Source organism: Cariama cristata, unplaced genomic scaffold (assembly GCF_000690535.1).
Source record: "Cariama cristata isolate BGI_N322 unplaced genomic scaffold, ASM69053v1 scaffold3728, whole genome shotgun sequence".
NCBI lineage: Eukaryota > Metazoa > Chordata > Aves > Cariamiformes > Cariamidae > Cariama > Cariama cristata.
In genome coordinates, this window is record NW_009630483.1 from 21,224 (window position 1) to 35,247 (window position 14,024).

Genomic DNA, 14,024 nt, shown 5'->3' on the forward strand with positions numbered 1-14,024 from the left:
AAGAGGAGAGCAGTTTGAAGGGGACATATAGTGAATATAGTAGCTTCCCTTCCCTACCTGTTAGGTATAGACATGTTCTTTCACTAAATGATAAAAAATTCTACTTACTGGATTGATCAGCAAAAGTGAAGTCAGATTTTAAGCTTTATTGTAAGAAACAATCTTAAATAAGAAGGATTATTTCTGTGCCAGTTCAGATGGTTCCTTCTTTTGAGCAGAAATGAGAATTATTTCAGGGCAACAAGTTGCAACAAGTAATTCAATAATAAGCATCGGTAAGATCCTGTGTGCTGCAAAAAAAAAAAGAAACAACATTGCAAGAAGAGACCTTTGTACTGACCTTGAGCCCTTTACCTAGTTGCTTCACAACCTTGGCTAGCATGGAGAGTTACAGTTGAAGAGTTACAGTTGTATCTGCTCATTTTTAATAAATTGTGGGACTAACACCACAGTAAAAAACTGACTTTGCCAAAGTACCTTTTTAATAGTTTCATTTCACATTTCAGAGGCCTATGCCATACTAACTCTGTTCTCTGTTTCTACTTTTATATAGACCTCTCAGTTTTCACGGAGATCATTTTGGAGATTTTATTTCCATGAAGGCAGAGACCTGGAATTTTACTTCAAGCCTTTTGATTGTGAAGCTAAACTTGAATGGGTCTGCCAGATAACAAAAGGTAAACTGCAGTTACATCCATTTATTCATATAAAAGTTTATTACCACTGAGTTGTTATTGCCCAATAACAGAAACTTTGCAAACAATATTTTATCATTTCCTCTCTGAACTGCTGAGAGGACAGTACAAGAGATGTCTCGGCTATGCCACGTACAAACAGACATGCGCTTAGAATATTCAAAGGTATATCAGAAAATGACCATGAGGGGGATGCAGTATCACTGCTCCCTTATTCTTTCTTGTCCTATGAAGTAAGAAGTGGCTACTTACTAGGTGAGGTGATAGAAGCCACTGAGTTGCAGCATTTATGGACTTTACTTAATCTTTCTCAGTGATACTTGTGACTATATGACCACAGACATCTTGGGTATACAGTTTGCTTCAGCCTTAGGTGAATTAGCCGCCTTCTGGTAAAACTGGTGTACTAGCTTCTCATTGTAGTGAGACAGGGGAGTGGCAATACAGAAGAACAGCATGGCATATGTGCACAGATCCAGGTTTTTCCATGCAGTGTGAAAAGTGCTATAATCCAGTAGACTTTTGTATTTTGGTTGTTCATTAAAAAGCGTTTCAGGTGATGAAACTTTCTTTAAGATATACTACTTCGATGCTTGTATTCTGCTTGGGAGAAAAACAAACCACAGATGTTTAAGACTGAGGTATGCAAAACTCCCATTAATTCTACATCATCTTATTTTAAACTATTGAACCTGTGTATGTTTTCCTTCTACTTTTATTTTTTCCATCATGCATACTGAGAAACATGAGTACCATTCATCACTTCACCATTATTGGTGACCACGGTCTTGTTAAAAGATGAACTTGAAGTGACTATTCTTTTTTTCCCTCTGGACAGGTAGCACTCCAAAGACACCCGAGTGGTATATACCAGGTAAATGGACTTCTTGCATGTTCTTCTGCTATGTTTATATAGTTGTTAATACTCTGTATCTTCTATTAGTTTTGTTATATTACAACTGTAATACCTGTTTGATACCAGCAAAGGTCATGACTGATAGAATTTGGTTCTGAGAGAGCTCGGAATGCAAGAAGGAGCATTGGCTCTTCCCAATGTCAAACTGAAATTACTCGTTAACATTCAGAAAAAGAAAGGATGAGTTTTTCAGAATTTATTTCTTATGCATGTGGTATTTCTTCTGCATAGATGAAATTGGAATTCATGGAGCCCCACTTGTTGTTGATGGAGCAGAGCTGTGGTTTGTACCAGATAAAAACCTGACCTTCCAGGAAGCTATTTTCTACTGTCAAAAAAATGATAGTGATTTAGCCTCTGTGGAGTCTTACCCAAAACTCAGGACAATACTGTCTCAAATAGAAAAGGTAAGGGGGTGTAATCTGTCTAACAGATACTTTCCACTATAGGGAAATTTTCTTGCCAGTTTTTCCAATGTAAGAAAATGTTAATCCATAATTTATTTCTCTTTCCTGTTGGCCTTAATCGTTTTTCTTATTGTTCTTAAAAGGAAAAGATTAGTTGAAAGAGAATGATTTTAATATTAGTCTTGTAAAAGAATTTTTGAATTTAAGAGTAGCCTTAACAAAATGAAAAAAACCCTGCACCTCCAAATGGAGAGAAAGCATCATGACAGGATCACTACGTAAGCATCCCATTGTCTGCAAATACATCACTAACAATTGTACCAGTTCTTAAAATTAAGTATGGGACAGCACATAATTTTTCTCCTGATGAGAGGATTTAATTAGAAAGGTATGATGATCTGGTAGCCTTTACTGAAAGGGCTGTGCATAGTATGCAAGTACATTCTTCTAAGGAATCTTACCGAAACATTTTGAGTTTCAGCACCTCTGTTACTACCTTTCTTCAGTGCTACTGCTTGTGAGGTAATGCTTTGTGAAATTAGCATCTTGCAAGCTCTCTTAATGAAATTTTCCCTGACAAGAAGTTACCTGGAAGGAGAAATTACAAGGCAGGAGAAATTGAGGATTTGACCTGCTACATCTCTAGCCTTTTATTGAACTATTTGTTGTTAGGTTTTCTGCTGGAAGAACAGAATTATTCTGAGGAAGGAAGATAGGTCCTGTGGAACCACATCAGCTTTAGGCAGCTTGCAGCTATGTCCTGGGTATCTGGTAGAGTTCCTGCTATGAATTTTTGGGAATGATGTATCTAGCACACACTTAAGACAGTGCTGCAAGGTTTCCTGTAGCTTTATCCAGCATGGTGGAAAATATGGGTGGTTTTTTCTATCAGGTGCAGGGGTCCATCTACTTGGCATATCAGTCTCAAACTGTATCCTTTCCTATTGCTGAAGAATAGTAATTCCTGTACATTTTAGAAACATTTTAAATCAGAATTAATTTTGTCATTGATTTGTCGTTGGTAGAATCTGGAGCTCTTTCTCTATGGGTTGTAAAATACTGGGGTTTTTGTTCTTTATTTCCACAGTTATCAAACAGCGAACAGAAGTGGTGGCTGAAGTTTATTGATTATGGCTACAGCTATCATTCACCGTATGTAGAATAATTATGGAATGCTTAATTGTATGCTTTTTTTGATGTGCTTTTTCAGATGATAGTTAACTAGAATAGTTTCCAAAGGAAAATATTTTATCTCCAAATTTGTAAAAGTTACTTCTTCTGTATCATCTCAAAGATGTAAGAAAAATAATTTAAACTAAGCTAGAAAAAATATAGCATTGTTCAGTGATCACTGTTCTCTGCTTTTGTTCACATGTACCTGGACCTATTTTTGCCATGCTAAACTTAAACCATAGAGTACCTAAAACAGAGAGAGTAGAAATGCGTAGTGCTCAGACAAAGCAAATGGCAGTTAAGACAGTATGGGTATACAGTTAGAAAGTGGGCATATTTCAAAATATTGTTGAAATATTTTAATTAGCTGCTGAATTCTGAGTTCTATTCCCATTACAATCATTATTGACATCAAAAATTTAATTCATAATAACTTAATAACAACTGAATTCATAATCCCTTTCTTGTGTGTCTGTCAGAGCCTCTAGATTTCAGGCTGTTGGGCTTTGACATCTTAGTCTTGTTATGTGAATCCTTGAAATCTGTGGTCCTAGTAGCTAATGTATTCCAGAATGCTTTTCTTTTTTTTTTTTTTTAATGTATTCTTTAGAATGCTTTTATTAGATTTTTAAGCCCACTTCTAAGTTCTGTTAATAAATTGGTGAACTGAGAGGCACAAAACAAATATTCTGAAAAAAACCCTGTCTGTTGGCTCTGAGGATATTTGAGAAATACCCAAGAACAGGGAATGGGAAATTGGTTTAAGACATCACTCTTCCAGTTAGGTAATGCCAAAGACTTGAAGGGCTTATAGTCTAGCCCTGTAGAGCTGAGGTGACACAGCAAACCTTGCATTGTGCCATTCATGGCTGCAGCGAAGGATCTCATGGGCTTCTTAACAAGGAAAGTTCTTCACTTGCCGAAATACTATAGCAATATACTACTGTGAAAATAAAACAGGGGCTATTATTGGCTGTTGCCAATGCTATTGCCCGTTATCCTCGCTTGGCCTGACAATGTGCTGCACTTGCAGCATGGTGATAAATAACCTCCTACCCTCGTTCTGTGCATCTCCTCAACAAAGTTAATTTGGGCATGGTACATAACTACTGAACCTACCACATATTTGTTCCTAGTCTAGTTTTTCCCCCTCTGTCCTTTCAAGTGTTGTAGGGCATCTCCTAGAAACAGTTACAAGCCCAAGTTTTTGTTTGCACTGGCTCTGTTGCTATCAGAGTTTCCACTTGAAGATCACATTGGATTGGAGATTGACTCTGAAATGTTTATATTCAGTTTACAGTTATTTTCACGTTTCCATGATCGATTCCTGAGAGATTGTTGGTATGTTTCTAGAAAGAACTGGTATAGAGGTAAGGCTGTTTTTATTTTTTTCACCCTTCTCTGTCATTATTATATTTTAAAAAAAGTAATTACTGTTCTACCCAAACTCTTATATTGAATGCAAATTGATACTGAATTAGGAGTGTATGGCTTCTTAATGATGATCTGACTGAATTTTGAATCATTTATTTCTTCCTCATGGTAGAAGCCATGGTAATATTTCTTGATGACCAGGGACAAACCTGAATTCACATGACAAATTTTTATGATTAATTGTCACTCTTTTTGCAACATAAATTAATTAGGTGAAATCTGGGTTTGGTGGTTACCTTTTTGTGCTTATGCTACATACTCTGAGCTCTGGAAATTAAGTCTTAGAGTTGTGTTAGTTAGAGGAGCTTGAATGAATACTTGCAACAACATATACATCTGGAGATGCAAACTTCATTAAGTAGTGGAGTCATACTGGAAGACATACACAAAGTAATAGAAATGCTGCCTGGTGGTACTTGAAGCTTCTTACTTCCTTTTTTCAACATTATTTTATATTGGGGAAAATGTATAACCCCTGGAGAACAAATAGTTCCTCCTGTCTACTGCCGTTTTCACTTTAAAGCATGTTTTCCCCATTATTCTGTTGTATGCTGCTGACCTGTTTTCATCCCTATTAGCCAAAAATTGCTCTTGACTAGGAAGCCAGTCCAGTTACTGTAGGAGTCCTGTAAACCAGTACAGGCCAGATACTCTCCATACGGATGTTACAGGATTTCTTTTGGCTTTAATGATTTTTAGGTCACACACCCTCTATGCCAGAATATGAGATTAGTCCTCATATTCAAAATTTTATTTCACAATTTTCTGTTTTGAGGTTGTCTCTGTCTATATGAAGTGTTACTACTGGAAGTAAAGGACCAGACTGTGGATCTTTAGGAATATTATATTACTGTCTGATATAAATCACTTACATTTTGTCTTTTGCTCTGCTTTACTTTTAATGCTTTAGATTGCATAGTACTTCACTGTGGTTGCACTGAAAAGGACTTCAGATTGGTCTTTGTCATGTCATAAAGTATGGATGGCAGTTGGAGCGTGATAGGTGTTACCATAACTGTTTTTTAAAACTTCTGTTTCTGCAGACTACCCAGTTAACTGTAACGTGAAACTACCCTTCATCTGTGAAAAAAATAATGCCTCCTTATTAGAGAAACATGATCCCAGTTACCGCCCTGTCAGAGGAGGTTGCCCTAAAGGTTGGCATCAGTTCCGGAATAAGGTACAGAGCTAATACAGATCAATCATCCTTACCTATTTTCCATAGTCCAGTAAGCTGGAGTGCCCTGCTGAAAGAGCTGAGGAAATAGCCCCTGTGTTCAGGAATGGACTGGAAGGTGGCTTTTGAAAACTATGTGTAGCAATTAAAATCATCTCCCTCACTTCTCTGTCCCTTATTCAGGATTGGTGGTTTCTTAATTTCAAAGCAGTAATTTTCAGGTTTTTTTGCTTTCCCGTCACCACATATTTAGGTCCAAGGATGTTGGTTGTATTATCTAATCTTGGGCTCTGCTTTGAAGGAAGAAAAAGATTAGAAAGGGAGAGGATGAGGTTTCTGTAGCAGAAGAGTCTTGATTCTCTCGCTGAGTAGTTATAGGCGGGTAGTAAGCTGGCAGATGCTCTGCTTCCTAAGTTGCCTTAAGGACTTAACTCACTTAAGAATTAGAAGCAGCTTTTAAGAATGAACCAGCAGGTCAGAAGCCATAGTATAGTATATTTCAGTACTATGTTTTAAGGCAGTCATCTAAAGCCTTGGTGAGACTGATTCCTGTTGTTTGGCCCACCATTATTCTGTACATAAGAAGGAGCGTCCGTCAAATCTGCACATTACATTGTGTCAAAGTTTGCAAATTTACTTCACACATTGCAGAATACAGCTTTTGATTTCCCATGTAGTTTCTCTGAAAAGGTAACGCATTGCAATAAAGGTTCCTGGCCCAACCCTATCTGATTCTAGAGTTAATGTGTGAATTTAAAACATTAAAACAGTATGTGATCCTGATGTAGCCAATTAAAAACTACTGAATTCTAATCCTCGGTGAATGAGGAGTTAGTCAGTGGGATCATTTTATATTTAGCTATTCTGTTGAATCTAATAAGAAATGCATGCAGCTTGTTATCAGTTCCCTTGCTTTCTGAGGAAAAAGAATTACATGTTATTGCAGGAAATGAGAAGTGAGTTTTTAGGGTTCTTTAAGAACATTTTCTTGCAAGTTATTTCTTAGGAAGCAATGGTATGATGAAAATCAGTTTCATTATGTTTATTTTGCAGTGTTTTCTGAAGATGAAACCTGAATTTTTAACATTTAATGCAGCTAATGAAAAGTGTGTAACTTTTGGAGGCTCTCTTCCATCTATCTCAAATCAGGCTGAGCAAGGTACAATGGTGAACTGGGGACACTCTTAGCATGCAGCTTCTGTTCCAAATTCAATATAGTTCTGCTTAAGAACTTGAGCATAAAATCACTTGGTTATCTACAGGCATACTGGGAGCATTCTAAAAATCCAAGACCCATTAAAAATGTGTTGTCTATTGTTGTTTGCATCACTGGAAACATAACATGGAAATGCAGTCAGGAAACACTTGAGCCAGTTTTAAGAGCAGCTTCTCTGCATGATCTTAACCTGTTAAAAAAGAAAAAATGTACAGCCTTTCATTAAGGGTTGAGGATAGAAGGGTCACCACTGAATGAAGAATTCCCGTGTTTTGCTTTGCAAGTTAAAACATAACTGAGACTGTAGACTTTGCACTGTGAAAACCACTTTAGGAGCTGCTTCCACGACAAGCTCAGTTGTCTATGTGGGAACGAGATGGCAAACACAATGCCCGCTGGAGCACATGGGACCCTCTGTGTCTAAGCATGCTGAGCAGTTTGTGGCATTGTGTCTAAACTGACCACCTGTGAGCTCTGCAGGAGGCTGAAAGGCAGCGGGACTGCAAAACACAGAGTTGTTCCACCTTTGGGACCTGTCTGTCATATAAACTAGAGTAATTGAGGTAAATGCAGTGAGGAAGAAATGCATTCACATTGCCTGCAAGTAATGTTCAACAATAAACTCCCGAGTGAGACACCTGTATTTGCATCTATGTTCTTGTGGATAACCAACAGTTCTCTGCAGGTATATCTGAAGTAGCTCAGTTGAATTCTGCAATGTGCACAGTGCATATTTTCTTTATTTGCAAATAACCTCTTGCCAAACGGAATATGGAAGGTGGACTAGGGAAGGCACTAGTGTACTTGCTGGCAGCAGCTGAATGGTAACTTTTTTTTTACTGCTGTTATTGGGGAGGAACAGGGTTGTAACCATACAGGAATATACATGTCTGAGACCTGCATGTTTTCAGATGCTTTGAAGATTGCAAAGGCATAGCCATTCTGAAATATTACATTGCAGGATCTTTTGTCTGGTTTGGAGCATATGAAAGTGTTTGTTATTGTTTCTTGTTTGTTTTTTCTTTCTCCCCTGTAGTGGAGGCCACCTATATGGAAAGAAGGCACAGTCCTCTTAAAGAAGCATGCCTCTTTCTGTAGGCTGCTTCTACCCTTCCCAGTGGCATTAGGTGGCTGGCTAACTCTGACATGTAAATCGTCAATGGCTTTGTCTAGCTCAGAAAATAGGCTGTGGCTAGTCTGGCATGTGGCCAATAGTTAAAACATGTCAGCAGTCATCAGTTCTAATTACATACCTTCAATTTGTCTTCCTAATCTAGACGAGCTCAGTGAATGCCTTTGGTGCCTGGGGGGTTACCAAAGCCCATTGTTTCATGCCAGAATGCTCACTAAGAGGGGTCTGGTTTAAGGTTTTCCTGGCTGAATTTTTTTTCCAACTAAACCTGACTTCCTTTGCCCTGTCCTCCTTTCTCTGATGGTGGGATGCGCAAACTCTGCCAGAATCCAAGAAATGGTTCTGATTTATGGTATGCTTCAGTAGGAGAGGAAGATGGGAGATAAGATTTCCTCCATCAATTCAGATAGGGCAGGAGGGAGCTCTTCTATTATTTCTGCAGGGAGACAATAGGAAATCTTGCAGACCTGTGGAAAAGCAGCTTCTGAAATTTGGATGTAAGTGCAAGAATACAAAGTAGTGGGTGGAGAAACATGTTAAATCCAATACCACCTCCTCAGCTGAGAATTTGGAGGACAAATACCAATATTGCTCCTTTCAGACAAAATCAGCATGAAAGGTGTTATCTTATGGAAGGAAGGGATGATAAGCATTTGGCAATCATAAAAAGCTGGGAAAATTAAGTTAATACAAACGGGGGTTGCATTATCTTATTTATGTGAAGTGTTTTTTGAGATGTTTACTGTTGTAACCGCAATATGTGCATTTACTGTTCTGCCCAACAGATTATATAACGTCCTTGCTTCCTGATATGCCAAAAGATATTTGGATTGGTTTGCAGTTTCTGTTCAGCACAAGGGAAAACAAGTGGATAGATGAGAGTAGACTGTTGTATAGTAATTTTCACCCACTCCTGACAGGAAGATTAAGGAAAATTCCACTGGATGTAAGTTCTGACTTTTGACTTCTCTTGACTATTGAGTAATGAAATTTGGAATATTGACTGTATAATTAAAAAAAAAAATCCAAAAAATATGTAACAGACCAAATCCCCCAGTTAGTGGTTTTAATTGGCAAATAAGGTGACTGAAAGTAACGGAGTTCTGTTTACCTTTATTTGGATCACAACTTCTGAACTGAGATACGAAACACTGAAGGGTGAAGGAGAAAAGCTGAAACAACTATTTAATGAGTTTTCTGGAACTTCTATTTGCAATGTAAAGACTACATGAAAAGAGTCATCAAAAAGATGTCAACAGTAATTCTTCGTTCAATTACACTTAGAATGCATCTGTAAACCATTATACATTGGTATGTTGCTCGCTGTTCTACCCAAGGTGAAGCATATTAAATGTAACTGAATCACACCTACAAACAAGATTTATTTTGTGTGTTAAATAATTTAATTTAATATTCTCCCCTGTATTTAACTTCTGAATTCTTTTTGAGTCCAGGCACCTGGTCGTGTTTGTAAAATAGGAAGGTTGTATTGCACCACTCCTTTGAAAGTTCTTAAACAAGTTCAGACAGCTTGGGTTCTCCTAGCTTCATGTTACTTCACCTTCTCTACACAAGTATGTTTATGCCTTATTTAAGTCTGATAAGCGCATTTCTGGTTTTCAGCTTTTTGATGAAGAATTTAACAATCAGTGTGGTGTAATCCTCAATGATCCCAAATCACAGTATGTTGGAACATGGAATTTCACTGCTTGTGCTGACAGGCACTTTTTGGGTATATGCCAGCGGCCTACAGGTAAGTCTGAAGAGTCAAAATAGATTACAGCCAGAGTTTGCAGTTAAGATGCGTGTGCCAGGAGACCTTTTAATGAATGTAAATTGTTGTACTTGAAGAGCAAGATTCTTGTAGAGACTGAGCAGGTAAATTTTGGAAAAGCAGAGTGTGGAGGATGATCTGGGACCTATCTTGTCAGCCATTCAGAGTTTTCCCTTTTGTTTTTCACAGCCCAGTTCAGAGGGAATCTGTTTTCCTGAGAGACTCTGTGTGGTTTCAGTGGAACCATATCTCAGTAGACAGGACTTCAATGTTCTGTGGGTATAGAGGTCATGTACATCAAGGGGTGGAATGAGTGATTCTGTTTTCAGAACTCTGGACCCGAGAAGCCCTCGGAAGGAATCTCACAATATTTCCATCCTCCTTAAACATATCCTGTGGGTTTTAGCACTATCAGATATGAGGTATCATACACTCTGTTGAAATCAGTCTCCCCAGAGCAAAGCTTGAGGGCATACATGTAGAGTGATAATCTGGAGTGATACAGCTTTCCCTAGCTTCGTACAGCTCTGTTGGTGTGAGTGGGTTTTCTTAATCTGAACTAAAAACAATACTGTGTTGTAGCTATGTGGGTTGGTTGATACCAATTACTGGAATCAGATCAAATGCATATAGTTATTATACGCATTTAATTACTGCTGTGGGCTAATATTCAGCATACTCATTTCTGAGTATGTTCCTCTATGTAAATAATCGTTTTAAGTAACTAACATGCTATCTTCTAAAAAAAAAACAAAACAAAACAAAACCACACACCAAAAACCAAACCATAAAAATAACCCAACCAAACGAAACAAACCCAAACCCCAAAACTCCAGGTGTGCAAAGCACCCAAGAACATGCCTGCTTTCTTCATTCTCAAACAGGCAAAGACATTCCCCCCCCGCCTTCCCCATTTAACACAAAAAATCTTCTTTGTTTCAGTGCCAAATACATCAGAAGTTCTAAGTGTCCAGATTAGAAGTCTAGATGGAAGAGATGAGTCATAAAAATTCAAAAAGGGGATTTTTGTTAGTAGGAAGTTGACAGTATATCTGTGTGGATCAATATATCATTAGTCTGGGCTGACTAAAATACTAAGCACACTTCCTTGCCACAGCTGTAGAAGATGTAATGAGAAAGGTTTTTGGACTGCCAGAGAATGTGTCCTGCTACAGTCTGGTCTTAGATCATCATTGTATTAGGGGTCTAAGGATAATTCAGGTTGGAAGGGACCTCAGCAGGTTGCAGGGGCAGCTGTGAGAGAGTCCAGATTGCCTAGGACTTTATCCTAGGGAAAAAGACCATTCATTTTCCTTGGAAATCTTGTCATGATTGTGATTTGCAGAACTTCTTGAGATGTTAATCATCAGCAATTACTTCTTTCAGAAATGGACACTTTCCTTACTACCTTGTTTCCAATTTGGTACCCCTTGATGTGTGATGGCACCCTTGGTTCCATGGTTCCTTTGTGTAGCTGTTTACGAAGTGAAAGCATTTGGCAGCAGACAGAAACCACTCAAAACAATCTGGTTTTGCCTTGTCACTTTTCTGATCTATTGAAAACTGTAAATATGAAATTAATATTCTGTTTCTGTCATCTTCTGTTTTGGAAAATGGGTCTGTCAGCCCATCAATCAGCCATTTATATCCTGCTATTTATAGAGTGATTTCCCGCCTCACCCCGCCCCCAGTGAGCCTTTTTCTGCTTGAGATGTTTTAAATGTCAGGGCTTTTCTCCCTTTTGGAGAGTCAGTTTAATTTTGGTTGTGTATAAAATTTGGGGGCTTACCAGGTTTGCATGCTTTAATTTACCATCCATGGGAATGTTTGTATCTTTTATTAACTGCAGTTGCTATGCATCACCGAGCTGTATGCCCTCAAGTGTGATGCTGGTAACTGTGATAACACTTGCTGCTTAGAGCACAAATAGTGAATTATAACCCTCCCTATGCAAGGTGGATTTTCTGCAATTAGTTAAGCGCATGTGGAGGCAAAATCAATTCCCACTATACTCATGGATGGCAGTAAGGAATTCTGGGACTGTGCTGTACCAAGATCTGCGTAGACAAGTTTCGTGGCCCATTAGATTCGCATAAGCATAAATCCACAGGCCCCACAGAGATAAATGAGTCAAGTTTAGCTGTTGCTGTTTTGCAGCAGAAAGCAGTTGTTCTCTTCTATTCATGTATTTAATTAAAGTTATAGAATATGTTTTAAATTTAATAAATAGAATTCTTAACATTATTTAGCAGTTAGTTAAAAATAGCAAATATCAAAAGATGTGAATCAAAGTTGAGAGAAAGATGTATAAAAATAGATTGGCTGAAAATAATCCTTATTATTTTTTTCTTTTATATATTTTCTATCTAAAGTGTCAAAGATACTTGCTTTGAACTGTAATTATTAGCATACTCTACTATCTAAGAATTATTTTTTTTTCCCAGGGGGAATTCAAACAGGTTTTTCTGTTTGTTGCAGAGAAATTTGGAGTTTAAAATGTGTTCCAGCGTTTAACCACCTGATAACTGGATTTCTTTCTTACGTATAGGAACTGCTGATAATCAGACAGAGCAAGTCCTTAATGAAACATTGAGCTATCAAAATGTTCAATACCTGGTTATTCTGAAGAATTTGTCCTGGAATGATGCAATGGCCGCATGCATAAATAACAAGATGCAGCTTGTTAGCATCACAGATCAGTTCCAGCAGGCTTTTCTTGCTGTTCAGGCTGCCCTTCGTAATTACCCACTGTGGATTGGACTCTTCAGCAGAGATGTAAGTTTTGTCTTCCCCTCTGACTGTAGCTTAAGGGAGTTTTTAGAGTTGTGTGAAATAGCATTTCTTTATCGCAGTTTCTATGAAAAATTAATCTCTGGAGTAACTGTTTTCATTTAGGAATAACCATCTGGAGGGTCTCAATTTAATGTTCTAAATCTTCAGTTCTCCAAGTTACATAGTTGTTGAACTCCACTGGATGGATTGATGATGAGGAGACAATTTTTATAAAAGATTATAGCATGAAGGGATATATTGTAGGGTAGTGGCAACACAGGTCTCTGAATCATTTTTGTCTTTTTTTGTTAACGAATAAGTGATTAGTGTTGCCATTTAATATCATTGCCACTGTTTACAGTACCACTCTAGAAAGACAAACCAGAATCTGTCTTAAAAGGGAGAAACTAGAAGTGGTGAATAAAATCCAAAATGAATCATTGAACACATCTGGAGATACATTTCTGAAGTGTAACTTAGACTCTGTTGTTGCTTCATGTTATTTGTGCCTGTGTTTTGAGTTAGAGGGAGACATCCCTGAGACAGGTTAGTGGGTTTTTCCTTTTTCTTCTGTTTGTTTTGTCTTTGGAAAAATCAATGCAGGAGGTACTGCTTTGATTTTACTAGCCAGAGGACCTCTTGAGGATCTTCATTGTGGATTGAGAGCTTTCTCAGCTGTTAATGAAATGGCTTGTGCTTGATTGCAGGCTTTATCTTTTTTGTCAAGCACGTAAGTCTAGAGATAATTGCAAGAAAACGTTAAAATTTATTTGAGAAGTGCCTTACCTACAAAGGTTAATGGTGCTTATTCAGCATCTGTGGTGGTATGATCTTCCTATGTCAGTAAACGGCTACTGAGTATTCTAGGCAAAGTAGAGGGGAAAAGAATAGAAATTTGAGTATATACTTTATGGACAATATTTTTTAAAGGAAACAAGCATTTAATCTTAGTGAAGATGGGGAAACCAGGCAACCTATTTTCCCTTCTCTTTTGAACCTTTATCTGTAAGTGAAAATCAAGTGATTCATTTTGCTGCATACAACTCAAGCACGCACTGGCTTTTCACTATTCTAACACTTTGGTATTTGGGCACAATTAAAAAATCACATGAAAGGGAAATTATAATGAGACTGGTCGACAGAACTTGTTACTCCAGCACTGGAATCATAGACACAAAAGAAAGATAGAAGATAAATGAAATTATAAAGTGGCAGGGGATTTCCTGAAGAAAACTTTTAAATGTAAGATTCTTAAAGGATGGTGTTCTTGTTGTATGTGGTTTTGTTCTTATTCCTCCTGCCTCCTACAGGGCAGCAAGGCATATGAC

The 14,024-nt window shown here is 37.8% G+C and overlaps 1 protein-coding gene across 1 annotated transcript in view; it reads left to right on the plus strand.

Annotated features, from left to right (window-relative positions):
* LY75 (lymphocyte antigen 75) overlaps window positions 1–14,024 on the plus strand; it is a gene marked incomplete at its 5' end in the record, with an annotated part of 42,851 nt that overhangs the window by 19,283 nt on the left and 9,544 nt on the right. Inside the window, 10 exons of the mRNA XM_009705538.1 lie at window positions 554–677; window positions 1,534–1,569; window positions 1,843–2,018; window positions 3,106–3,170; window positions 4,485–4,561; window positions 5,669–5,805; window positions 6,856–6,961; window positions 8,936–9,096; window positions 9,774–9,903; window positions 12,467–12,699. Of these exons, the coding sequence (XP_009703840.1) occupies window positions 554–677; window positions 1,534–1,569; window positions 1,843–2,018; window positions 3,106–3,170; window positions 4,485–4,561; window positions 5,669–5,805; window positions 6,856–6,961; window positions 8,936–9,096; window positions 9,774–9,903; window positions 12,467–12,699 (1,245 nt within the window). The remainder of the gene's footprint in view (window positions 1–553; window positions 678–1,533; window positions 1,570–1,842; window positions 2,019–3,105; window positions 3,171–4,484; window positions 4,562–5,668; window positions 5,806–6,855; window positions 6,962–8,935; window positions 9,097–9,773; window positions 9,904–12,466; window positions 12,700–14,024) is intronic.